This window comes from Myotis myotis, unplaced genomic scaffold (assembly GCF_014108235.1).
Source record: "Myotis myotis isolate mMyoMyo1 unplaced genomic scaffold, mMyoMyo1.p scaffold_m19_p_17, whole genome shotgun sequence".
Taxonomy (NCBI): Eukaryota; Metazoa; Chordata; class Mammalia; order Chiroptera; family Vespertilionidae; genus Myotis; species Myotis myotis.
Genome location: NW_023416321.1, coordinates 519352 through 545178, shown reverse-complemented (window position 1 = coordinate 545178; position 25827 = coordinate 519352). Strand labels below are relative to the sequence as shown.

At 69.1% G+C, this 25827-nt stretch overlaps 1 protein-coding gene and 1 non-coding gene across 12 annotated transcripts in view; both read left to right on the top strand.

Moving 5' to 3' along the window:
• Positions 1 to 3304: 3304 nt before the first annotated feature.
• The window catches only part of BAIAP2 (BAR/IMD domain containing adaptor protein 2), a 42999-nt gene continuing 20476 nt past the window's right edge, over positions 3305 to 25827 (top strand). For 4 of the 11 annotated variants that reach the window (XM_036338903.1, XM_036338905.1, XM_036338909.1 and 1 more), the window contains exons 1-4: positions 3305 to 3477; positions 12315 to 12390; positions 13402 to 13488; positions 24038 to 24099. In XM_036338903.1, coding sequence (XP_036194796.1) covers positions 3424 to 3477; positions 12315 to 12390; positions 13402 to 13488; positions 24038 to 24099 — 279 coding nt within the window. In that variant the 5' untranslated portion in view covers positions 3305 to 3423. Of the gene's footprint in view, positions 3478 to 12314; positions 12391 to 13401; positions 13489 to 24037; positions 24100 to 25827 lie in introns of those variants that run through there. The other 7 variants (XR_004972630.1, XR_004972628.1, XR_004972629.1 and 4 more) reach the window with 4 other exon arrangements.
• On the top strand, positions 10541 to 10675 carry LOC118672554. The gene has a single exon (XR_004973118.1). It is a non-coding gene; the product is annotated as a small nucleolar RNA SNORA43 (small nucleolar RNA).

Genomic DNA, 25827 nt, shown 5'->3' with positions numbered 1-25827 from the left:
TCCCGCCTGCTGGGTCCCAGGCGCCTCTGCGCGCTGATAGCGCCGATAACGCCGAGGCCCAGGGAATGTGGGCCTGGCCGGGAGCCGGAGCCGGAGCCGGAGCCGGGAAACAGGACTCGGCCGATCCGGGTGGTTCCCAGGTGCCCTGGCCCCGAGGGAGGAAGCGCGAGCCGGGGGATGGGCCGGCGGCCTGTCCCACCCGTCCCGGCGGCGCCCGTCTCTCCTGCTCTGGGACCTTCTGGGGACCGACAGCAGGCGCTCTAACCCAGGAGGCGGCAGAGGCCGAGCTCGGACTGGGCGGGTCCTGCCCGTGGAAGGGCGGCTGCCAGGACGGGGGTGCTGTTTGCAGGCACAGAATCCCCGGGATGAGACCCAGGCCGGGCTCAGCCAGGCGGGGGCAGAGGGCAGAGGGCAGAGGGCAGAGGGCAGAGGGCAGAGGGCGCGGGGGAGGAGCCGGCCCAAGGCCTGGCTGCGTGGTCGCCTGAGGCTTCTGTTGAGCAGAATTCACAAACCCCGCGCCCACCTCCGGGAACAGCTTGTGGAGCCGCCAGGCTGTCATCCTGTAATTAAACCCGAGACCCCTCCCTGCGTGACGCTGAGACGGAGCCGCTTACATAACTCGCTCGGCTAAAAATGCTAAAAATACGCCGATGGGAGCTGGTGCACCCCTCCAGCCTCGCCTGCCCCCCCCCCCCCGCCACAGGGTCACGGAGGGCAGCTCCTGGCACCCCCGCCCCGACACCCCGCTCAGCCCAAGGCCTGTGGAGGGCGGCCAGCACACGGGCAGGGGACCCTCTGGCTCCGAGCTGGGTGCTGGCCATCGTCCCCGGCAACACCCCTCCTGGGCGCGGGCGGCCTGGCAACCAGAAGTGACAGGGAAGCGAGTGTGCAGGTCAAGTCCCGCTTCTCAGGGCTCGAGACCAGCTGCTCATCTATATCCACCACCACCCCCCCCCCCCCCTCCCCCCCCCCCCCCCCCCCCGCCCTGGGCGCAGGAAGAACCCCTGGGCGAGGACAGGGCCGGTCCTGGTGCTGCCCCCTCGCCGGGAGCTGGCCTTGCCATTGGCCCTTGGTGGGGAGGCCACACCCCTCTGTGCAGTGCCTTCCTCTGGCTGGTCTCGGGGAGGGGTGGCCAGACCCCAAGGCTGGGCCATGATTTCTTGGCTGCTCCCACTGCCACCCTCCAGGCCCCCGCCACACTCAGAGGCAAGGTGACACGGGACCATGCGGGCACCTCCCAGGTAAACCCGTGCCAGGACCAGCGCGCCCTCCTGACCCCTGGGAGCCGCGAGGGCCCAGGCCACCCCCGTCCCTGTGCCTGACTCTTGGTGCTTCCTGGGCCCCGGCCAGTGTGGCTCAGTGGATGGAGGGTCAGCCTGTGGACTGAAGGGTCCCAGGTTCGAGTCCAGCGAAGGGCACAGACCCAGGTTGTGCACTTGATCCCCAGTAGGGGGTGTGCAGGAGGCAGCTGATCAGTGATTCTCTCTCATCATTGATGTTTCTCTCTCCCTCCCCCTTCCTCTCTGAAATTAAAAAAACCATATTTTTAAAAAAGAAGTCGGACCTTTGAGAGGGTGGCACCGGGCTGGGAAGGCCCCTCTCCTCCCTCTACTGTCCAGAGGCTGACAGCCCAGGGCCCTCCCCCGGCCAACGCCCCTCCCTGTGACCAGCACCCCCTTGTCCTGCGCGGTCCCAGCCCCCCATTCACTCTGGGCCAGGTGCCCCCTTCCCCCCCTTGCTCCACCTCAGCAGGTCCAGGGGCTGAGCCAGGGTGGCTTGGAGGGAAATGGGTGCAGACTGTGCCGCTGGCCGGGGAGGGGGAGAGGCCAGTGACCGCCCTCACTCAGAGCCGTGTCCCTCACACCTAGCAGAACCCGGCAACTTCGGATCCGGGATTTGCCCTAAACCTTGGGAGCAGTAAACACGGAGCCGCCGGCCTCGCCAGGAGCCGGAGGGAAGGAAATTTAACCGACGGCGGGAGCCTCAGGCTGGGGGTCTGGAGCCCCGCAGGCCATTCCTCTGCGTCCGTCCGTCCATCCGTCCTTAGGAAGCACAGCGAGGTCCCGTCCGCCACAGACGCTGTGACTCAGGGCCTGTCGCAGCCCCTCGCTGTCCTTCGGGTCCAGTGGGTCTCCCATCTCCTTGGGCGCCTGCTGCTGACGGGATGAACGGGGGCCGCCCAGGGACGGGGTGCTGGCCTCCCGGGACAGGGTGCTGGCCGGCCAGGGACGGGTGCTGGCCTCCAAGGACGGGGTGCTGGCCTCCAGGGATGGGGTGCTGACTGCCCAGGGACGGGGTGCTGGCTGAACGGGACACACTCAGATCTTGTGTTTCACAGGTAAAGCGAGCAGCCCCCCGCGTTAGTCTAACTCGTGAAAATGTTCCTGCAAAGACTCGTCCCCGGAGCCCAGCAGGTCTCGGCGGAACCTCCAGCGGCTCCTTCAGGCCCCAGCGGCCCTGACCGGACCCGACCCGTCGAGGAAGGTCCCCTCCTCCCAGGTTCCCCGCCGCCCACCGCCCCGACCCCTCCGCAAGGGAAGTCCCCCAACGAGGACCCTCCGCCCTCCAGGTCCCGCAGCCCCTGCAGGATCCTCTCTCCGCCCGCCCCTCCCCCGAGTCCTCCGCCCGCTCCGGAGTCCCAGCCGCACGGCTTCCCTTCCTCGGGGTCCCCCCTTCCTCGGGGTCCCCGCTCCCCAGAAGGGCCGCCCAGTCATCGCCGCCGCCTCCCGGACCCACCTACGAAGGTGCGGGGTCGGGACGGACCCGCGGGCAGCGCGCCCGGCCCTCCCGTCCTTCACCTGCCGCACGGCGGCGTCCCAGCGGCCCGGGACCGTGCCCGCCGGCCGCCCGACTCGCCACTTCGCGAAGCACCGCCCCCCGCTGCTCGGCGCGGCGCCCCCGCACCCCCACCTTCTGCTCCCCTCTTCCTGCGCCGCCCCGCCCTCGCGTCCCCCGCCCCCAGCCCGGCTGTTGCCCGGGCCCCCCAAGGCTGTTCCCCCGGCCGCAGCCCGCGCCGCGCCTCCGCCTCCTCCCCCGCGATCGACAGCGCCTCCGGCCAATCGCTGCCCGGCACCGCCCCCCTCATGCCTCGCCCCCTTCTCCCGCCCCCTTCCCCGTCTCCGGAGCCCACCAATGGGAAGGGCGCGAGGGGGCGGGGCCTGCCGGTTGCCTAGCAGCGGCGGGCTGGGCGGGGGCGGACGGCCGGGGGTGGTGTTCTGGGTGCGGCGGGGGCGGGCGCTAGGGGGCGGGCGGGGGGCGGGGCCTGCGCGCCTATAAAAGCGGCGGCCGGCGGCTCGCCGCGCTCCCGCTCAGGATTCGCGCGCTGGCCGTCTTTCCTGGTCCCGCCCGGATCGCCGCCCCCGCCGCCCCCGCCGCCGTTCCCTGCGCCTCCGCTCCGGTCCGTGGTGCCGCCGGACCAGCACCATGTCGCTGTCGCGCTCGGAGGAGATGCACCGGCTGACGGAAAACGTCTACAAGGTGAGACCCCCGCCGCTCGCGCGCTTGGGCCCGACCCGGCGGCCCCGGGCCATCGGGGTCTTCCCGGCGCAGCCGCAGGAACCAGGCGCCGGCCGGTCACAGGTGTGCGCCCCCTCGCTAGCCGCGCCGCCCCGCGCTGCCCCGCGCGCCCCGGACGGAGTGGAGAGGGTCGCGGGCCGGGGCTGCGGCAGCCGGGGGCGGCCGGGTTCCGGGAGCTGCGGTGCCCGCGGCCGCGCTGCTCGGCGCCCTGCCCGGCCGGCGCGGTGGCCCTCGGGGCGCGGTGGCCCTCCGGGCGCGGTTCCGCAAGCCTCTGGGCACTTTTCCTCAACAGGCTGTCCCCACAACTCCGACCCGGCCCCGGCGGCCGTGGCCCGGGTGGGGGTCGCAGGGCAGGTTGGAGGGCGGACAGATCGCCCATCGTCTTATGTAACCGCGGAGAGGAGACTAGTCGTGTGGGAGGCTGGTGCGCCCGCCTCTGCTCGGTGTGTGGAGTCCATTCGGACCCGCTTCCTCCTCGGGAAGCCGCCGGAACCCGGGCCCCCCTCCCGCCCGTTGTGCCCCGGGGCTTCTGCTCCTCCGGCGCCCTCTTCCTTGGCTCAGACCCCCGCCCGCACCAGACAGACCTGCCGGGGGGCGCAGACCGGCGGGGCGGGGGGGGGGGGGCGCAGACCGGCGGGGCGGGGGCCAGGTGGCCGCAGTCCGGCCGCCTCCCGCAGGAGAGGGTGCCCTGGGCGGTGCGCGGCCCTGACAAAGCTGCGCTTTATTTCGAAACTGTGCGAAGGTGAGGTGTGGGCCGGAGCCGGCGGCTGGTATGTGCACGGCAGTTGCTGGCTCACGGTCACCGTCACGGCGCCGGCCGAGCAACAGTTTTTGATTGAATCCGACAGCCAGCGGGCCCAGCGCTCCGACAGCGTCCGGGAGGGTCCAGCCTGCAGGGAGGCCGCGGGGCTGACCAGGAGCGGCCTGGGGCGCAGTGTCTGCTCCGCAGATCCGTGCGCGGAGGTGGATTCGGTGTTGCTGTCAGTTCCCTGACGACGGGCGCCGAGTGCAGGGGTGGAGGGAAGTGGGCAGTTCCCCACCCCCACAGGCTCCCGGCTTCTGCATGCAAACCGGAAAGTGGGAACTTTCTGGTGTGGTGACGAGGGCAGTGGCAGGGCTTTGCCCTGGGCAGTCCCCACGGTGGTCCTGGAGGACGGGTGCCTGGGCGGGTGGTGGGCAGGCAGGCAGCTGGGCTCAGCAGCTGCCCACGCGCTGAGATTTGTCTCGAGTCTCAAGTGAAATCGGCAGAAAACCATCAGGACAGAGCGTTAGGGACTGGGAGCCCCTCGGGGAGGGGACACGGGGGCTGCCCTGTGTTCGGTCGCTGGACTCGGAGCCCCGTGGGCAGGCTGGGCTGTGTGGTGTCTCCGTGCCCGGTGCGTCTCTGCTTCGTCGCTGGGGAATGCCAGGTCCCGGCAGAACCGGTACAGGTTGGGCGGCTTTGGCAGAAACCAGCCCACACGGAGGCACAGCCGGGACACAGCCAGAGCCACGGGCGTGCGGCCGGGGCCGGTCGGGCGGGTCCTCCGTGCTGCGGGCGAGTGGCGGGCTGTGGCCCCGCTCCGTTCACCTGGAGCTGCTGCCCCGCCGTCTGCTTTGGCCTCGGCTTCCCCTCGCCTGCAGCCCGAGTGCCGTTTGCCTTGGCAAGGAGGGCAGGGGCGCTCACCCTGGCCTCGCTGATTAAAACCCGAGAGTGAAGGGTCCGGTGTGCTCCTCCGCGGAGGAGTCTAACGCCGCCGAGGCTGCCCTGGTTCCTGTGGCCCAGCTCCCGCGGGCCGTGTCCTGGGGGTTTCATGGAAGGCGAAGGCGAGGGAGCAGGCTGCCTTCCCAGTTCCCCTGAGAACTGGCCTCAGCCCCTCCAGGGGACCGGCGCAGGCAGCCGCACACCTGGTCTCAGCACGGGGGCATTGCCTGGGACTGGGAGGGGGTGGGGGGGAGTTGGGGGGTGTCTACTGCTCACAATGAGGCCCAGTCCCACACGAGGGAGGGGCCTGTGGCAGCTGATCTCGGCTCCTGGTGGCCTGGGGAGTGCCTGGCAGGGTGAGTGCCCTTATCAGGGTCCCTGTCCCAGGAGAAGCCCTGGCTCCCAGCCCCCTGGTGACCCTGAGGGGGCGGCTCTGGCCTGTCCTCTATGCTGGGGGGGAGCTGGGGCAGCTGGAGGAGGAGGGGAGTCGCTAGGGAAGCCTCGGGGTGGCCGCCCAGGTGTCCTGCCCTGGGCTGGTCATCCCGGCAGGCTGCTCACCAGAGGCTGTCCTCCCACTGCGGCCCCTCAGGAAGGTGGCGGTGCCAGCACGTTTCTGCGGCCGGAAGTCGGGCTTGCCCACCCGCCTCCCTGGGTGCAGCTGTGAAGGGCTGGTGCACGGTGGTGTAGGGTGCTGACAGGAGCGAGCCCACCGCTGGCTCCCTGATCAAGGCCTGGTGCCCAGCCCTGCCCACTCCCCCGCCATACCCCACCCACTCCTCCAGGTGGGTGCTTGGGGGAGTGACGGGGAGCATGGGGCCTCCAGGTCCTCCCCACACCCAGGCAGTCACTTCAGACTCTTGGTGGCCGTCAGAAATCTGGCGTCGGGCGGACAGGGTTGGAGGTGGCGAACCGATTCTGATAGGCACTTCCTTGGCAACGGAAATGCCTGCTGGGCGGAGCCGCCGGTGCCTGCTAAGCTGAGGAGGCGAGAAGTCGCAGCGCTGCGCCCCCTCTGAGTGCACATGAGTGCGTGCGTGCGTGTGAGTGCGTGCGTGTGCATGAGCGTGTGTGCACGAGTATGCGTCAGCTGCTCCTGTACATGTGTGTGCATGTGAGCACGCGTGCATTTGTGTGAGTGTGTGGGTGGTGCTTTTTTTAAAAAATATATATATTCTTATTGATTTCAGGGAGAGGAAGGGAGAGAGAGAAACATCAGTGATGAGAGGGAATCATGGATCGGCTGCCTCCTGCACGCCCCACACGGGATGGAGCCCGCAAGCCGGGCCTGTGTCCTGACCGGGAATCGAACCGGGACCTCCTGGCTCATAGGTCGATGCTCAGCCCCGAGCCGCGCCGGCCGGGCACTCTGTTTGCTTTGCTGCACAGGTATTTCCCGGGTGCCCCCCCACTGGGGACCGTCTTCCCGTAAGACGTGGGGCCTGCTGTCCCTGCGCCCCTCTTTCGAGCGGCTGCACGGCGGCGCTCCCCACCGCAGAGTTCCGGCCGCTGTGCCGCTCCCGCCGCCCTGAGGTCCAAGCTGCCGCTTCCCCGAGAGCGTGGGCTCCCCATGGTGGCAGGTGCGTGTCTGCTGCTGAAGGGGCCGGCGTGGCTGTGCGGGGCTCTGGGTCTGGAGGCCTGGCCTCACCCGTCCCGGTGGGTCCCGCCTGGAGCGCGCGCCCAGAGCTGGGCTTCCGTCGGCTCCTGTGACTGACCCCGGGCACTGAGGCTCGAGGTCGGAGCGGTGCCCGCGCTGGCCCAGGGCTGGTGGGCGTGCCCGTGGGGAGGGCGGGCAGTCGCCGCCTCCTTGTTCGCACTGAAGCCCCTGAGGACCGCACGGTCCCCCTTTACGCCACCCGGCGTTGACTGTGCTGGGGGGCTGCCCAGGACGGGGGAGAACCGCTGCAGGCAGGGGTGCCCGCCCCGCCCCAACAGAGCAAGGCAGGCCGGCAGGGAGCCCAAGGCCTGGCTCACACCCCCAGTTTGCGGGTCTGGGTCCTGCGCTGGGAGCCCGGGAACGTCTCCGCGGGACCAGGCAGGGCAGGCGAGGCTGGCCTTGCCACTCACCGTCCCCATCCTGTGAGGAGAGTGGCTGTGGTGGGGAGGCAGGGCCTGATGGGAGGCTGAGTCCTGTTCCCGAGAGGTGATGGGGGGCGGGGGAGGTGCGGGGGGGCAGCGGACAGGGTGCCCAGTGGACAGTGTGCGGCCTTGGGCCTCAACTTGGCCCCTGCCCTTGGCTCCTCCTCCTCCTTGTACTCTGGAGCCGCCTGGTGCGGCCAGTCCCACGGCCTGGGCTGGGAGACAGCACCCGCAGCCCTGCCACCCCCTTGGGGGCTGCGAGTGTGAGCTGCCGGGATGGGTGCCGTGACCCCATGTCCCCTGAGACGCCAGGACACAGGGACCCCGGGAGGAGACGCGCTGCTCCGGGCTCAGTACCTGCCGCGGAGCAGCTCTGTGGTCTCCCTCGGCAGGGGCGTCATCACGTGTCAGATATGCGGGAACCAGCGGGCAAGGTTTCCCAAAACTTGTCTGCACTCCGAGCCTGGCTCTCTGAGCTCCGCCCGGCTCCCGGCTGCCAGTGCAGGTGGGCCGCCCGGCCAGGTGCCCGGGGGCAGCTCCCTGAGGTGGCCCGCGGTCGCGTTCAAGCTCCTGGGCGCCTGTCCTGCCCTTTCTGTCGCTGGCGCCTCTTGTTTCTTGATGGGAGAAGGTTTTCCGACAACAGCCAGGACCCGGTCCCCCGAGCTGCTGCGGGGTCTGTGGGCGTGACGTGCAGGCTTTCCCTGCCGCCGCGCGGGGGGCAGTCACCAGGGGGCTGCGGTGCGGTCACACGTCGTGGTCGCAGCCCACCCGGGGGTTTCCTGGCGCCGGTGCTGTGGCTGGAATCGGATCTTGGCGTTGGGATGGGGGTGCAGCCCTGGAGCCAGAGCTCCGTCCAGCGGGCTGTTGGCCTCCCCGGAGCCAAGTGAGGCCAGGTCTGACCCGCTAGGCAGTGGCCTTGCTGCTCCCGCGGGCCTGCTGGGTGGGGACGGACGTGCCTCTGCCCGGTGACGTGCCCTGGGCCCCTCCAGCCGGCTCCCCGCAGCCCCTGCAGCAGGAGGCCTTGTCTGCCCCTCGTCTGTGCCCCCCCGCCCCTCCCAGGAGGCAGGTCCTTGGCGGTCCAGGGACCCATGGCGCTCAGGCCGTGGCCTGTCCTGCCCCTGGGCGTCCGGGCCTTGCTGGCTGTAAGCTGAGGTGCCCGGGGCAGGCCTTCCTACCGGGGCTGTGGTCAGCCAGCAGGAGGGGTCCTGGCCTGCAGACCTTTCGCGAGGCCCCACCTGAGGGGGGGGGGAGGTGCCGGGAGGAGCCCGCAACCCAAGTACGTGCCCTTGACCCTAATCAAACCTGGGACCCTTTGGTCCGCCAGCCGATGCTCTACCCACTGAGACACACCAGCCAGGCTGGGCAAGTGCCTTAGCTGCGGTGCGGCTGGTTTCTCTAAGGTTGAATGGGAGGTGGCGTGCTCCTGGGGCGAGGGTGGCTGTGGGAGTGGAAAGCTCTTTGGGACGGAGGGCGGGGCTGACGGTGGGGAGGCCCAGGCTGAGGTCCGCGTAGACTGGGGTGCCCGTGGCCTGCGTTCCCGTCTGTGGCCGCCTGCCCAGCTGGGAGGGTGTGGAGGAGGGGCAGGCCTGAGGCGGCGGGCCCAGCTTGCTCACCGGGCGTTTCTCGCCCAGCGGGAGCCCAGCCCATGAAACTCAGGCCGGAGCCGCCGGGGGACGGGTCAGTGGCCTTGGAATGTCCTGCCCCGTTGGTCAGGCGGGATCCAGGGCTGGTTTGTTGTCGTGGTTTGTTGTCATGGTGAGGGCAGGGCCAGGGATCAGGCCTCCACACTCCAGTAGGGACGGCCCAGGGTCGGCTCGTGTCCCCGGCAGGCCTGGTGGGGACACGTGGCCCAGGAAGGCGGCTGCGGTCCCTTAGGGGCTGCCCCGAAGCTCAGGATGCGCAGGGCCGGCCTCCGGACGGGAAGGAAGTGGCCGGCTGGCGGGGCCATGTTTGGACGCTGCTGCTCTTGGCTTCTGGTCCGACGGGGTTTGTCCGGTTCCTGTGGGAGTGGCTCCCGGTGGGGCAGGCCCCGCCCAGCGCTCTCTGGCCCCAGACCCCAGCAGGAGCCGGCTTGGGGCTTCCCTGCCCCAAACCTCTTTCAGGGGGATCAGACGTGGGGGCCTGAGAGAAAGCCGGGGGGGGGGGGCAGCGGTCCAGGGCCCAACGTTGGGGATGGTTCATGAGCCTGGCCCCATTTTGTCTTTTGTCCTGATGTGCACCCCGCCCCCCTCAGGCCCTTCTCCCGGGCCCTGGCGCCGGTCAGCATGGTGACCGGAAGGGGTGCCCCGTCACTCCTCCCTGTGGCACTCAGGGCACCGGACACCGTGGCAGAGACATGAGCTGCCACAGCTGAGGCGGAGACCCCGTTCAGCTGGGGCTGGAAGGTGGCTCCTCAGGAGCCCAGGGCCGGTGAGCTGCCCGGCGGCCCCTGGCCCTGTGCTGCCAGCCCCGTGCCCGGTGGCGCTGGGGAGCCGTGTGGTGAAGGATGGGCTGCCGTGCGCCAGCCCAGGGGAGGCAGGAACCAGCGGGCAGGCCCTGAGCCGCCCTCTCTGTCCATCGGCGACCTGGGCCGAGACGCAGGCTGGCAGTGTGGACCGGGCGGGTGTGGAGGGCCCTCCCGCGGGCCGGGGCTGAGGGAGGCAGAGGGCGGCCCTCCCTTCCTGCTGCGGCAGGCACCTTTGTTCTTTGTTTGCGGCCGGAAGTGGCTGGAGAGGGGCCCTCGCTGGAACCCAGCTGAGGAGTAAACAGGCGAGCAGCCAGGCCCTCTGCCCTTGCTGTCCGGGCGGACCGTGGCTCCCAGCGAGCAGCCGGAGCCGGCCAGGCCTGTGGGCCGGGAGAGCGCTGGCCCCGGGTGCGGCCTGGCCTTCCCGTTGGCACGGGGCCGGGCGCGGCTGTGGCTCACGCAGGACCGGTCCCGCCGTGGGCTAGTCCAGAGCGGGGTCCCCGGTGGTTCTCCAGGGCCCCGAGTTTCATGATGGGCACGAGGCCGGCACCTCGAGGCCCTGGGCGCCCACAGCCCGCGGACGGTGCCCGGCGTGCGGTCTGTGAGGTCCTGCCCGGCCGGCTGCACACGGGCTCCTCCTGGCCGTGTCCCCGGGCGCCCCGGCCCTGCTTTAATTTGCGTCCGCCCTTCAGTGTCCATAACGAGAGGCACTCCTTTCCCTTCGCAGTGAACGGCGGCCGTGTGCAGGGGGGGGGGGTTGCACACCTGGATCTTGGCTCCCTCTGAGCAGGGTCCCCAAAAAGATGCTTGAGGCTGCCCTGCGGGTGCTGGACCTGCCGGCACCACAGACTCGGCTGCCTGCTGCACCTGTGACGCCCGGGCACAGAGGAAGTGGCTATTTCTACACTCATTGCTCAGAACCGTGGGCACTGAGAATGGTTTGTGGCCTGACATTCCTGGCGCGCCCGCCGGCTGGCGTTTGGAGTTCGTGTGTGGGACCTGTGCTCAGGCTTCCACTTGAGAACCGCGGGCGGGACCTCAGCGGGTGGGTGGGTGCAGGTGGCAGACGCAGTGGGGCTGGCAGCACAGGGCTCCTGCCTGGAGGGTTCAGAGGGCTGGGCGTGTGCGCTCCCTGTCCCTGGGTGGGCGGTCGGGAGCCACCTGGCACATGAGCACCCACACTAGCGACCCTGAGACAAGCAGAGAACTCAGGGAGCGGGAGGGGCTTGGTCAGTTAGGGGTGGGGGTGCCAGAGGTCGGCGCCCAGCATTTGCCTGTCTGAGTTGGGAGTCGGGCCCCACGTGGATGCCCTCAGTGGGCCGATGGTAACTGACCGTCCCAGCCAGGGCACTGGGGGGGGGCGGGGTGTGGAGGTGTGACCCGAAAAATTAAAAAAAAAAAAAGATGCTTGAGAATGCAGTGTGGTGACGGCGGTGGAGCTGGCTCCTGCCCTCGCTGGGCGGCTGCGGGGCTCGGTGCCGGGAGGGGCGGTGGGTCAGGGGCGGCAGGCACCCCCTTGCAGCTTCTGAGGGGGTTTGGGCCCAGCTTGAGTGCTAATGCGTCTGCGTGAACCTCCAAATAGCAGTGAGCACCCCCTCACTGGAGGGCTCAGCCGTCCTGGCCACCAGGTTCCCCCCAACCAAGTAGCTGTGGACCCAGGAAACCCGCAGGCGGAGTGGCCACCCACTGCCCCACCCGCCCTCGGGCCTGGGCTGGAAGGACTCCCTCAGGCATCAGCCTCAGGAGATGGCGGCACCTGTGTGAGGCCGCCCCCCGCCCGGGGTCCGGGGCCCCCTTCTCAGCGGAGTGGGGCCCTGCCCTGCCCTGCCCTGCCTAGGTGGCCTGGCTGGCACCCCAGTGCCCGTCCTGCCCACCCGCGCCCGCGTTCATTGTGTGCGAGCTCAGCGCTGAGCTGAGGAAGTGAAACCGGGCTCTGTCCCCAGGTGCCAGGGGAGGGTGGGGCGGGCCGCGGTCACCTCCTGGGCTGGTGCCTGCTGTCCCCCCCGCGTGGACACGCGCCGCCTGGCGGCTTCTTGGGAGGTTCCTCCCGCCGCTGGGGGGCTGTCGGCGGGACTCCCCGGAGAACCCGCTCGGCTGTGTGTGCGCCTGTTATGCCTCGTAATTAAAACACGGATTGGCCTTCGAGGGGGAATCTCATTCCTTCAATCTAAGAACCGCGGGTATTGGCACCGAGATGCCAGTGTGCGGGCGCAGACCGGAGCGGCTGCTCCTGGGGGCGCTGTGAGTCAGGCTGGGTAATTGAGGGGTGAGTGAAGCCCGCGGTGGGCGGGGGCCCAGGTGCTGAATCTGCGTGCAGCCGAGAGGCCTCGCTCGCTGACTCAGCCCCGCCAGACGGCCTCTCGCAGCCGTGTCTGAGCGTGTCCGCTTGCCGCAAGGCCGTAGCGGCTGTCCCTGTCCTGTCCCCATTGTACGGATGCGGAAAGGCTGTTTGCCCAAGGGCGTTCAAGGGCACTGGGGGGGGGGGGGCGCCTGGGAAGCCACGGGAAGCCTGGCGGTGGCCCTGGGAGGTGAGGCAGCCCCGCATTTCGCCCCCATGGTGGTCCCAGCCCTGACGCGCTCTCTCTCTCCCCCCAGACCATCATGGAGCAGTTCAACCCCAGCCTGCGCAACTTCATTGCCATGGGCAAGAACTACGAGAAGGCGCTGGCAGGTAAGGCGGGCGGGCGGGCGGTGCCTGTGGCTGTGACGGGGACGAGTTTCCCGGTCCTGACTGGGTCCGCGGCGCTAGGACAGACCCGTTAGGTCTGTCTGGGAGCCAGAGGATGGGGCTCAGATGAGGGGGTGCGCCCCCGCCCCCCCAGGCCTGCTTCCGGCCCTTTGATGTGAGACGGGCTTTCCCTCCGGGCCTTCCCCCACCTGGGCCCGAGGCGCCCAGGGGCCTGTGCGAAGCAGCCGCTCCCCCGGCCTGTGCCCTGGGCTGTCCCCAGCAGAGCTCTGCCGGCCGGGCCCGCAGCACCTCGGCCGCCCGCCGCCCGCCCATGCCAGCCTGTGCCCAGCTTGGCCTGTTTTCATCGGTGCTGAGGAGCCCCACCTCCCGCGGCGGCAGACCCGCGGCGGCCGGCACAGCGCCCGGGCTGTGGGGCAATGGCCGCCCGGCTGAAAGCACCTGAGTGGTTTGATGAGACCCGGGTGGAAGCCCGAGTGGGTTCCGTAGGAAACGGGTTGGAAATGTGATTGTGCCGCTGGGGCCTGGGCCTGGGCCGGCGTCTCCGCTGAGGGGCATCCGGGCCTCCAAGCGGCCGGACAGCAGGTGCTGGGCGTGGACTTGGCGCCCCAGCTTCTGGGCCTTGAAGTCAGGTCCACGGTGAACCCCTCCCGCGTGCAGGTGGCCCCGCAGCTTTGAGAGCCTGAGGCACCTCAGCCACAAGTCTGGCTCCAGACGGGGGCTGGACGGGCAGGGCCTGGAGCTGCGGCTTCCTGGCTGTGCGCTCCCCGAGTCTGTCTCCCGAGGCGCCCCCGCCCCCAGGTTCCCAGACTGGAGTGGCCCCCAGCGCTAGGACTCCAGGCTCTGCACCTAGATGCACCTGTATTCCAGGGGACCCCTCAAGTGGTGGGGGGACCATCACTCAGAAGGCGGGGTCCAGCCTGGACTGAAGCGTATCGGGAGGGCTGGCCACGGGTCTGCTTGTCCCAGAGGGAACCATCCACCCTCCCCCCGCAGGTGTGACCTATGCCGCCAAGGGCTATTTCGACGCCCTCGTGAAGATGGGCGAGCTCGCCAGCGAGAGCCAGGGCTCCAAGGAACTCGGTAAGCTCCACACCGCAGGCGTGCGCCCCACAATGCAGGCGTGCGCCCCACAATGCAGGCGTGCGCCCCACACCACAGTGCGGGCGCGCGGGCCGGGGCCTGGCTTTCTGTGAGGTGGGATCAGCTTCTTCCTGTTGAATGAAGGGAGATTTTCTGCAACGACAGGACCTTCGGAGCTGGTGGGCTGTGAGCTGCATGCCCGCTGGAGGGGGTCACCAGGGGCTGTGGGCACACACAGGGGCTCCGTCCCAACAAAGCTGGGCCCAGGGGGAGGGCTTGCTGGGGCAGGGCCCAGGAGGAGGACTGGGGTGGGGCTGGACGGGGCGGGGGCCGGGGCGGGGGCCGTTGGCCGGGGCAGGGGCTGGACGGGGTGGGGGCTGAACGGGTGGGGGCCGGGGCGGGGGCTGGATGGGGCGGGGGCCTGGGCAGGGGCTGGACGGGGCGGGGGCCGGGGCGGGGGGCTGGACGGGGCGGGTGCCGGGGCGAAGGCTGGACGGGTGGGGGCGGCGAATCCAGGAGCAGGTGCGCAGGCAGAAGGGAGGCGCCTCGTGGACTCAGTTGCGCCCTTCGTGTCTGGAGCCCTTTCTGGTATGAAAGTGAGTGACCGGTGCGACCCATGGGCAGGCGGGCCGGTCTGGGTGGTTCGCTGTGGTGAGCGCGTCTGGAGATGCGTCCGGAGATGCTACGTGGCAGAGGCCGCGGGCGGGAACGGGCTCCCGGACGGGCTCTCTCCGCTCCTGCGCCGTGTTTGGCAGGTTCTCTGCGAAGAGCCTCGTGCGCTTTATGGTCGGGTGCACAGGGTGAGACGGAGCCCTGGGCCCTGCTGAGTCACAGGTTTGGGGGCACCTCGCTGTCCCTCCCGGTGGCTTCAGGCAGGGGAGCCCTCAGGTGGGGACGAAGGGGAAGGTCGTTCAGGGGTCAGCTCCCATCTGCTCCCCTTCCCACGCTGTCCTGCCCAGAGGTGGGTCTGTGCCTGGGGGTTGGCAGGGGCCTCGGCCACCCCCTTGTTTGGGGGGCACGAAGGCCAGTGCCGCTCCGCAGGCTGCCAGGGGGCCGTGTCCTGTGGTTGTCGCCTGGCCAAGCCGCGGGGGCGCCCAGATCCCATGACACCAGCGCGAAATCACAGCTGCGCGTTGACAGACACGGTGGGACCTGCCCGAGGGCCCAGGCAGAGTGATGCAGGGCAGGCTCCTCACGCAGCCACCGGCCCTGCTCACCGGGAGGGTGGGCCGTCCTCCGGGCTTGGGGGGTGGGTGCGGCTCTGGCCTCCGTGGGCGCAGCGCTGCCCTGCCCTGAGTCCCGGGAGGGCGTGGAGGGGTCGAGGGTGGGTCAGGCCTGCGGGCCCAGCCGGGTGGGTGCGGGTCTGGGCTCCTCGGGCTGTGGAGCAGCTGCTCCAGACGCAGAGGCCGCAATGGTCCCGACCGGGGCTCCTGCCGCCAGGGCCTGGCCCCGCCCCCCGGGGAGTCAGTGTGGGTGAGTCCCTGTGTGTCGCACACGGCCCCGTGTGTCTGCGAAGGGGGCACCTGTCGGGGCTCATCCCACGCTGGCCGAGGGACGTGGGCAGCCCCAGGCATGTCCTCCCGTGGCCACCGCACACAGAGGGTCTGGCAGGCGGTGAGGTCCCAGGCGCGTCTGGCAGGCGGTGAGGTCCCAGAACTTCCTGGCCGTCTCCTGGGGGCTGTCGCCATGACAGGCCTGGTGGCCAGGCTGTCAGCCTGAAATCCCTCCTGGCTCGTGGGGGGCCGTCACCCACAGGAGCCCCGCTGCTGTGCGTCCGAGAGGTGACCCAGCGAGGAGGCCCATGGCCCCTCCTCAGCGCTGACACCAAGGGGGCTCCCGGGCTCGCTCAGGCCGGACCAGGCCCAGCACACCTGCCCCCCGCAGCGGCGTGGGCCCCGCTCCTGGCTGTGCTGTTGGGCTGGAGGCCAGGGCCCCACCACTGCTTCCTCCAGGTGACAATTTGCCTGAACGGCTCAGAGCAGCGAGGGGCGCTGGCCTGGGTTTTCCCGTCAGTTTTAAAGGCTGCAGTGACGGACACGAGCTGGGGAGGGCGGGGGTCCCAAGCACAGGACCTCTCCCCCCTTCCATACCCCTCCCCCAGCCCTCCCCTGTGAGCCCCTGGTGGGCAGGTCAGACCTGGACCCTTTGCTGTTGGCCAGAGTTCAGGTTGGAGCCTTGGGGCACTGTGGCCGCTGTCCCTGTGGAAGTGTCACTGGGTTTAGGCGTTGGGGTCAGCGCGTACGAAGCACTTTCTGGGTCCTTTTCGGGGCCAGTGGCCTCTGCTGCTGCCGCGGCTCTGCCTGGGCCCCGTCGCCGCCCAGGGCCGTGCTGGGCTGGTGTCTGCAGGCGCCTGTCACCTCTGAGAAGGCGGGCTTCCTGCTGTGCTCACGTCTGCACTGGCGTCTCCTCACTGGGAAGTGGGGGGCTCCTCTTCCTCCCGTGGTCCTGCTTCCCAGGGGCTTTGCTCCCCATGTTTGCTGGCAGTGTGGTGGGGCACGGGAACTCCACGCCGTGCGCAGGCGGCGCTGACCCCGTCGTGCGGTGACCTCCGCCCCCATGGCATCCTCGTCCGATTTGTCCCGTCCCCTCCTGCCTGTGGCCCTGGGAGCGGCTCCTTCCTGCTCACTTTCTCCTCCGCAGACCTTCCCCGGGACGGGAGCGAGGGCAGCGCCCGGGGAGGTGGGGCTACGCCCGGGCCTGGGAGGCAGCACCAGGGCCGTCCCCCTGACACTGACCGTGTCCCAGGCCCTTCTGACCAGAGATGGTTTTCACACTCAGTCTGATGCCCGGCCAGCGGCCCCTCGGCCCTCGCCCGCCTGGCCCTGGGCTGTGGCCCCTCGGGCTGCGGGTCAGGCTCCCTGGCCGCTGCATTTTTCCTCATTGCTGTGCTGACCGCTCCCCTTCCCGTTCCTTCCGGCCTTCCGGCCTTTTCTTCCCGTTCAGGGTGGAAGCTCCCTTAGCGGCGGCTCCTGCCCACGCCCTGGTCTCAGGCCTCGTCCGGCCGCCAGGACACGCGCCTGCCCTGGTCCTCCGGGCCCGCCTCCCGCGCCGAGGCGGCAGAGTGAGACTCCGTGTACGGTTCCCCGTGGGGCGCAGAGCCGGCCGCCCTCCCGTGGAGCAGCGAGTGGCTGCTGCCTTTGGTCCGTCGCCTGCGCTGCGGCCTCACAGGGCCTCCTCCCGCCTCCTCCCGGCCTCTGTTCCCTGCGGTGCGTGGGCCATGCTGGGTCGGCCTGCGGCTCAGCCTCACTTTGATGTGCAGGTGGCTTAGTTAGGAGCGCACACTGCCTGAGTTCCCAGTTCTGGAACCTTCCGCAGCCCTGCTGACCCCGCCAGCAGCTGCCGGCCCCTGAGTTCAGTCTCAGACGCGTCCTGCGATCTGTGATCTGCGTGGAGGCGCTTGTGGCCGCGCCCCTGCTGCCTCCACTGCCTGCGCGGCTCTGCTAGCCCCGTCCTTGCCGTCCTCGCTCTGGCGGTCAGCGCGGTCCAGGCTCCAGGCCAGTCCCCACCTGGTGCGGACACGCCTGCCCCGGGCGCAGAGCAGGACGGACAAGCCCGCGGCGGGTCTGCGCAGGTCCAGGCGCCTGCGGGGCTGTGTCCCCTGAGGGACCCGGGGCGGCCTCTGGGCTGGGCAGGCGGCGAGGCCGGGCCTGGAGGCTGCAGGGCGGAGGGCAGAGGGCGGTGCCCTCACCCCAGTCCTCCTGACCCCAGGTTGTCAGAAACGCCATCGGCCTGGCGGGAGCATGGCATGGAGCGAGGGTGTTCTGGAATGTTCCGGGGGGGGGGGGGGCTGTTGGGTGTGGGCCCCTCTCTCTGCCCTGAGGAGCAGAGTCCTGGTGGCAGAGGCTGCCCTGCACGGGGGAGGGGTTCGTGTCCGTCTCCCCCGGGGTGCTCTGCAGTGGCCATGCCCCCCAGGCTCTCCTGCTCCTGTTGCTTTCGTTTCATTTTGTGTAACATTTTTATTGATTTCAGAGAGGCAGGGACAGAGAGAGAGAAACATCCATGATGAGAGAGAATCATGGGTTGGCAGCCTCCTGCACACCTCTCACTGGGGATGGAGCCCACAACCCGGGCCTGTGCCCTGACCAGGAACCAGACCTCCTGGTTCCTAGGTGGACACAGCCGCAGAGCCACGCCGGCCGGGCTGAGCTTTAAGTTTTTGGGCGTTTGATTCAGGCAGAAACAGAGAACAGTGGGCCTGGCACCAAGGGAACCAGAGCAGGCCCGCGTCCTCCCGCCTGCGCCCGTCACTGTCGCCCAGGCGTCCCGGCGTGCGGCTCCCGCCCTGTCCCGCCTTGGTCAGCAGGCCCGTGGCACCGGGGGGGGGGGGGGGCTTGCTGTGGGCTGAAAGCACACATGTGCCCATCCCAGTCCACATCCGTGTGCCTCTGGGTTTCTCCCAATGTTAGCTCCTGGGGGGCCTCTCCGTGGGTACTCCCTCCAGGGTGCCATCCGTGGACACCATTGGCACAGGGGAGGACCCTGTCCCGGCATCTGTGATGCCCCCAGGCTGCACCTTGAGCCTGTCCCACCTGCAGCCAGACCCGGGCTCCTCCCTGTGACGGCGGAGCCAGCGAGGCCGGGAGGGGGAGGGGGCAGAGGCCCTTGGCACGCTGCAGGCATCACGCGTCACGTGCAGGAGGAGGGTCCGTGCCCGTGGCTGACCCTGGCTTTGCAGGGAGGCCACGGTTACACAGCTTTCTGGAATGTTGTGGACTTTGCAGGAAGGCGGCACGGTCGTGGCAGTAGCGGGGCACAGCTTTCTCCGGACCGTCTGCCTCATCCACGTGTGGCCGATGGTCCAGTCGGGAGCCTCAGTGGGGTCTCGCCCGGGGGTCTGGCCCGTCCAGGCGGCTGCGGGGGCTTGTGTCGCCCTCCCGGCTCCCACGCTCTGCTGCGCGCTCGGCCTTTGAAGAGGCCGCTGTTTGTGATCCGGGCGTGTGTGGGCTCGCAGGCCTGGCACCCGCATGGGTGAGAGCAGAGCGGGAGCTCCCTGCTGGGCCCGGCCTCCGGGCGGGGCATGCGCTGGCGGGAGGGCTCCCTGGAGCCTGAAACCGGGCTGGGCTTAGTCATGAGTCACTGGATGAAGGTGTGGTCCCAACACCCCTGGCGTTTGGCTGCCCTCCACCTGGTCCCCGAGCGAGGGACAGGCCAGCGTCCCTAGGAGACGCCTGTGGGGCTCGGTGCCTCCTCCTGTCCCAGCGGCCGCGATGGGCCCCCAGAGGCGCTACCCTGCCAGTCCCCGGTGGTGCTGCTGGAATGCAGGCTGACGGACAGGGGCGCCCTTGCCGCCTGACCCTGGGCCTCTGAGATGACGCCACGGGCTGCTCACGGGGCGCCGTCAGCCAGAGCCCGGCCTCCCCTGGGCCCCCGGGGCAGCGAGCTGAGGTGTGCAGTCAGACCGCACAGGGGAGCATGCCGAGGTCCCATAATGGGCGCCTGGGTGGCAGATGGCGCCTGTGTCCCGGGGAGCAGTCGGCGTCCTAACTGGGTCCACGTGTCCTTGCGGTGGCTCCATGGCGTCAGGAGCCGTGGCTCAGCGAGTCCGCAGGTCCCAGGCGTCGGGGGGCTGCTGGGGAGGGATGTTGGTGGGGGACAGCGAGGTGTGGCTGGAGCCCGTCCCGGACACAGGCCGCTGCCCGGTGCCGGGCTTCCTGCCTGTGGTGAGGCGAGGAGGAGCCGGCAGCCTGGGCTCCACGCTGAGCCTCTTCCTGCCAGTGACGCGGGGCCGGGGGCTCTCCCCTGTGCTGGGCGGAGCAGGGTGAGGAGGCCACTCACGTATTTAACCTTCACCCGAGACCACTTTCCCGTTGGTGCTGAGAGGAGGGGAGGGGAGAGAAATGCCGATGTCAGGGAGACAGCGATCAGTTGCCTCGTGCGTGAGCCCTGACGGGGCCAGGGATCAAACCTGCAACCAGGTGCGCGGCCTCGATGGGAAATGGAACCAGACCCTTTGGTGCACAGGGCAGTGCGCTCACCACTGCTCAGCACTGGCCCTGGCATGGGGAAGCCTCTACCCCCTCTCTGGCAGGAGCCCCGACCAGTCCCGCAGGTTCACCGGGAGGAGGAGGGCGCACGTGGGGGCGGCCCCTTCGCGCTCGTCCACGCTGTTCGTCACCCACGGGGTGTGCCGCTCGGCTCTGGGCCCTGTCCCGGGAGCGTCGCCGACCCCTCAGGCCCGGGCTCGCTGGCAGGAACGTGTTCTGTTTAAAGCCCAAACGGGTCTTAACCCAGACCCAAGAGGTGCGGTCACTGCCCCCTGGGACTCGGGGTCCAGCGTGAGGGCCCTGAGTGGCCTCCGGGGCGCTGCTCTGCCCCCCCTTCACGGTGCAGATGGGGCTGCCGGGCTGAGCGCCCTAACCCCAGGGCCGTCCGTCCCGCGCCCCCCCCCCCCCCCCCCCCCCCGTCTCGCCCATGTCTCCTGGTCCGAGCGCCCTTCAGCCTGTCAGGCAGAGTGTAGACGGTTAGAGCGCCGGCTCGCGCACCAAAGGGTCACGGGTTCGATTCCCGGTCAAGGACACCTACCTGGGTGCGGGTTCGCTCCCCACCCTAGGTTAGGGGACAAGCAGGAGGCAACCAATCAATGTGTCTGTCTCACATCTCTCCCTCTCTATTCCCTCCCTTCCTCACCCCCCTGTCCCTCCCCCCCTCCCTCCCTCCCCCCCACTTCCACTCTCTGAAAAGCATCCCCTGGTGAGGATTAACAAAACAAAGCAAAACAAAACAAGAACATGTTGTCTTTTCTGGAAAAAAGTCAGCCTGGATCTCTAGGCACATCAGTGCTGTGAGCGGCACAGCTCGAGGGGACTCTCCCAAGAGGCAGGAGGGCCGGCCGCTGGCTCAGGACTGAGCGTCGCCTAGGAACCAGGTCGTCACGGGTCGATTCCCGGTCAGGGCCCAGGCCCAGGTTGCAGGCTCGATCCCCAGCGTGGGGCGTGCAGGAGGCAGCTGATCCATGATTCTCTCATCATGGATGTCTCCCTCTCCCTTCCTCTCTGAAACCAATAAAAATACATTTAAAAAAATAAGTAGCCCTAACCGGTGTGGCTCAGTGGATAGAGCGTCGGCCTGCGGACTCAAGGGTCCCGGGTTCGATTCCGGTCAAGGGCATGTGCCTTGTTTGTGGGCACATCCCCAGTCAGGAGTGTGCAGGAGGCCGCTGATCGATGCTTCTCTCTCATCGATGTTTCTGGCTCTCTATCCCTCTCCCTTCCTCTCTGTAAAATCAATAAAATATATATTTTTTAAAAATAAGTAAAGAGGCTGAAGAGCTGGCTCCCAAAGGTGTCGCCAAAGGTTGGTTCCCTGTCTCAGGTGCTGGCGAAGCAGCGTTCAGCCAACAGCGTGCAGGGGCGTCAGGGCCGAGAGAGAGGCGGGCGGTGGGGCGCGTGGGGCGGGCTGGGTGGCAGGAGGCACACGGCCGGGACCTGGCGAGGCTGAGGGGTAAGGGCTCAGCCCGCTCACCCAGGGCCGGGGGTGCTGTGCAGAGGAGGCACGGGGTCCCTGCACTCAGATGGGTTAACAGGAAAGTGTGTGCATGTGCGTCTCAGGGAAGCAGCGAAGGTGGCCGCCTGGGGCCCAGGCGGGCGATGGGCCTGGGCTGGGGGGGAGTCCGCAGGCTCGGGAGGCCGAGCTGGGAGGAGGCCGTTCTGTCCCTTTAAGCCCAGAGCAGGGCCTTGGTGACTCAGCCTCTGATCCCCCCGGCCTTTGAGGGAACCGGGTGCGGCTGGGACGGCCTCACACCCACCCCGAGCCTCTGCCTGCCGGGAAGGGGGGCGGGCTCAGGTGGGGGGGCGGCTCCCTGGGGCCTGTTGAGCTCGGGTGGGAGGGGGGTCAGCACCCGGCTGGTCCGAGGCTCAGAGGAGCAACAGAAGGGCCCCTGCCTCCTCTCCCGCCGCGCCCGCCCCCATGCCCGTTTCCTGGCCCCCGACCTCGGCCGGGCAGCAGTTGCCCTCACTCGGCCTGGCCCACGCCTGTTTTGTGTTTTCTGGCATGCCCACCCTAGGTTTATTCCACACAGTTCTTTTACTCTACACAGCAGAGTACAAACACATTATCCAAAACGCTGCAAAGTTCCACGCAGCCTCCAAGCAGAAATGTCATAGTACCGGCTGCACCCAGCGCCAAAACAGTGTGTGCGCGTTGCCAAGGGAACCGAGGGGGGGTCTGTGAGGCCCTGCAGAGCCCGCTCTCCGCTTGCTCACCGCTTCCGAGAAAGATGTGGGCGGTGGGGGTGCGGGGGTGGGGGTGTGTGGAACAGAACCACCCACAGCCACTAACACGGGGGCTTGACCTGGAGGCCAGGACCCGGCAGGGAGTGGAGTGGGCAGAGGAAAGGTGCCCTGGGCGGGCGGCTGCCCCGGCCCCCTCTGCCCGCTGGCGGCGCCGCTGTGGCTCTCGGGGACTGGAAACCTGGGTGCTTCCTGCCAGGAAACAGAGGCCCCTCAGAGGCTCAGCCCGGACCCCCGGCTCCCTCTGCTCCGCCTGGCTGCCCGCCCCCCGCCTCCCTCCCGGGAGAGTGTAAGGTGTTGCACAGTCAGGGCCCAGGGAGCCGTGTCACCTGGCAGGGCCTGCACGGGGCATGGAGCCCGACTCGGGCGGCGGGAGGTGGCCGTGAGCCGAGGCCTGGCCATGAGCAGTCGCCTCTGTCTGGACCGGCTCCCGTCGGAGCGCCAGCCTCTCGGCCACGTCCCTGCTCCCGGCTCGCGCCTCCGGAGTCTTCCCTCTCCCAGAGCCGGGGTGGGGAGCCGGTGCAGCGCTCCCCAGGCTGAGATGTCACCACCGTGACCCTGTGTCCCCAGCAGGTGACCTCACCAGTGATGCCTGTGTTTCCAACATGGTTTGTCCCACGTGTGCTCTGGGGCCCGTGGGCACCGCCACCCCCCGGCCCCGGGGTAATGCCGTGGAGCTGCAGCCCCGAGAGCCGGAGGGGCGGGGGGTTGGAGGGGCATAGGGAGACCCGTGTCATAGGGATGGACCATCTCCAGCAGCTTCCCGATCCCAGGGCTGCAGCCACCACCCTTGGAGGTTTACAGACGCTGGGAAGCAGGCCCCGGGGCCGCCCCCTGGACTCGGGGAGCAGCAGGGCCCCCCAGAGCCTCCCACTGGGCTCGGGATCTGACCTAAGTGGCTGGGTGGTGTGCCGCCCACCCCACGAGCTCACAGCCACTCGGAGCAGCAGCACGTTAAGGCCGCGGGCAGTGCCCGGGGCCTCGGTCCCCCAGGGGGTGCTGACGGGAGCAGTTCCCTCCCCAGCGTGCAGGGTGTGCAGGGCTGGGCATGAGGGCGGCAGCCTGGCCTCCTCTCCTGGCCGTGCCCACTTCCTTTCAGCCAAGGGGGCAGCCGGCTCCTCACGCCCCCTCCCTGGCCGGTTCCCTGACACCACAACCCTCTGGGGGTGGCGGGAGGAGCGGGTGAGGTCAGCCTCCTCTCCTGCAGGCTGGTCAGCCTCAGCCCGTTCCCCTAGGTGTGGGGCTGATCACACGTGGTTACAGCCCCGTCCCGGCCCCTGGGACCCGCGCAGAGGCGGGCCGGCCTGAGCTGCCGGGAGGGTCCGAGCGCCTCGCAGGCACCCTCACCCCCTCCTCGCTTCCCTCAGCGGAAATCTGTGGGTCTGTCGGAGCCACGTTTGGGAGCGCCCAGCAGCGCCCTGGGAGGGAGAGGAACTCAGGCCCCAACAGCGGGCGGGGCCTGGATGGCTGGGGCCGATCTCGGGTGCCCAGGAGGCAGAGCTGGGGCCCCACAGGGTGGGCGCCGGTCCTGCTGCTGGGGTGTTGGCTGGGGCCAGGTGGCAGCTGGAGCTGGGTGGCAGGGGCCCGTCCACAGACACTGGTCGTGGTCGGTGCTCTGTGTGCCGTGGCTGGCAGGGCGACGCGTCAGCAGCCAGTGGCAGGGCAGGTGACCCAGAGCAGCTGGCCTCCCCAGGAGGGCCGTGACCCGGGCGTGGGGCCATTGGCGGTGGCGGTGGGTCTTGGAGGGCAGGGAGCTTCGCCTCAAGGGGCTGGAGATGGTCCTCGTGGCTGCCCCAAAGGACCCCGAGTCATGCGGCCTCAGCTGCCGGGCCACGAACAGGGAGGACATCCGGGCGCAGGCAGCACTCGGGGACAAGGTTTGCGGGGGGTGGCCTCCCTCGGGGTCGGGTGGCCGCCGGCTCCGTGTCCACAGCACGTGCAGCGCCTGCCACTGAAAAGGGTCCCCGGCAAATACCTGCCAATCAAATGAACTCGGACTCGACCACGCCAGCGCCGCCCTCCGCAGCCACGGGGGGGTCCTTCGTGCCCGAGTCCCCCGACATCAGGCTGGGAGGACCTCCAGGTGACGGCTGCCCCTTGTGCGGACACCCCGTGTCCACTCCTCCCTCAGAAGCGCTGAGGGGCCCAGGCCACAAAGCTTCGCTGTCCTAGGGAATCTGGGGGGCCCTGGTGCACTCATCGCTGCTGCCGCCAGCTGGTGGCCCTTGGGTCTGGCGCCCCACTTGTCAGCCACGTCGGGGTGATGGGGACGTTGACTGAGAATCCTGATCCCCGTTCTCTCTCCTGCCTCCTGTGTGCAGGCGACGTCCTCTTCCAGATGGCGGAGGTCCACCGGCAGATCCAGAACCAGCTGGAAGAGACGGTGAGGCTCAGCCCCCGGCTGGCCTGGGCCGCGTGGTGCCCGTGGCCTTAGACGGCCAGGGGGTCTGACACCCGGGCTGCTGTCCAGCTCCGCCCAGAGCCTCCTGGCTCTGCGGGGCCTCCCTGTCCCTGCAGGGTCATCAGCTTTGGGATCCGATGGCTCCTCTTTCCCCTGGGGTTACCTTCCCGCCTGTCCCAGGAGCAGGACCCTGCCTCCTTCCCCCCCCTACTGTGTGCTCCCCGCCTGCACTTCGGAGCTCTTCCCCATCCTACTGTGTGCTCCCCGCCTGCACTTCGGAGCTCTTCCCAGCCCTACTGTGTGCTCCCCGCCTGCACTTCAGAGCTCTTCCCCCCCCTACTGTGTGCTCCCCGCCTGCACTTCGGAGCTCTTCCCAGCCCTACTGTGTGCTCCCCGCCTGCACTTCGGAGCTCTTCCCAGCCCTACTGTGTGCTCCCCGCCTGCACTTCGGAGCTCTTCCCCCCCTACTGTGTGCTCCCCGCCTGCACTTCGGAGCTCTTCCCCCCCCTACTGTGTGCTCCCCGCCTGCACTTCGGAGCTCTTCCCCCCCCTACTGTGTGCTCCCCGCCTGCACTTTGGAGCTCTTCCCCCCCCTACTGTGTGCTCCCCGCCTGCACTTCGGAGCTCTTCCCCCCCCCTACTGTGTGCTCCCCGCCTGCACTTCGGAGCTCTTCCCCCCCCTACTGTGTGCTCCCCGCCTGCACTTCGGAGCTCTTCCCCCCCCTACTGTGTGCTCCCCGCCTGCACTTCGGAGCTCTTCCCAGCCCTACTGTGTGCTCCCCGCCTGCACTTCAGAGCTCTTCCCAGCCCTACTGTGTGCTCCCCGCCTGCACTTCAGAGCTCTTCCCCCCCCTACTGTGTGCTCCCCGCCTGCACTTCGGAGCTCTTCCCAGCCCTACTGTGTGCTCCCCGCCTGCACTTCAGAGCTCTTCCCCATCCTACTGTGTGCTCCCCGCCTGCACTTCGGAGCTCTTCCCAGCCCTACGGTGTGCTCCCCGCCTGCACTTCGGAGCTCTTCCCCCCCTACTGTGTGCTCCCCGCCTGCACTTCAGAGCTCTTCCCCCCGCTACTGTGTGCTCCCCGCCTGCACTTCGGAGCTCTTCCCCCCCTACTGTGTGCTCCCCGCCTGCACTTCGGAGCTCTTCCCCATCCTACTGTGTGCTCCCCGCCTGCACTTCGGAGCTCTTCCCCCCCTACTGTGTGCTCCCCGCCTGCACTTCAGAGCTCTTCCCCCCCCTACTGTGTGCTCCCCGCCTGCACTTCGGAGCTCTTCCCAGCCCTACTGTGTGCTCCCCGCCTGCACTTCGGAGCTCTTCCCCCCCTACTGTGTGCTCCCCGCCTGCACTTCGGAGCTCTTCCCAGCCCTACTGTGTGCTCCCAGCCTGCACTTCGGAGCTCTTCCCCCCCCCTACTGTGTGCTCCCCGCCTGCACTTCAGAGCTCTTCCCCCCCCTACTGTGTGCTCCCTGCCTGCACTTCGGAGCTCTTCCCAGCCCTACTGTGTGCTCCCCGCCTGCACTTCGGAGCTCTTCCCCCCCCTACTGTGTGCTCCCCGCCTGCACTTCAGAGCTCTTCCCCCCCCTACTGTGTGCTCCCCGCCTGCACTTCGGAGCTCTTCCCCATCCTACTGTGTGCTCCCCGCCTGCACTTCGGAGCTCTTCCCCCCCCTACTGTGTGCTCCCCGCCTGCACGTCTGAGTTGACTCTGGTGT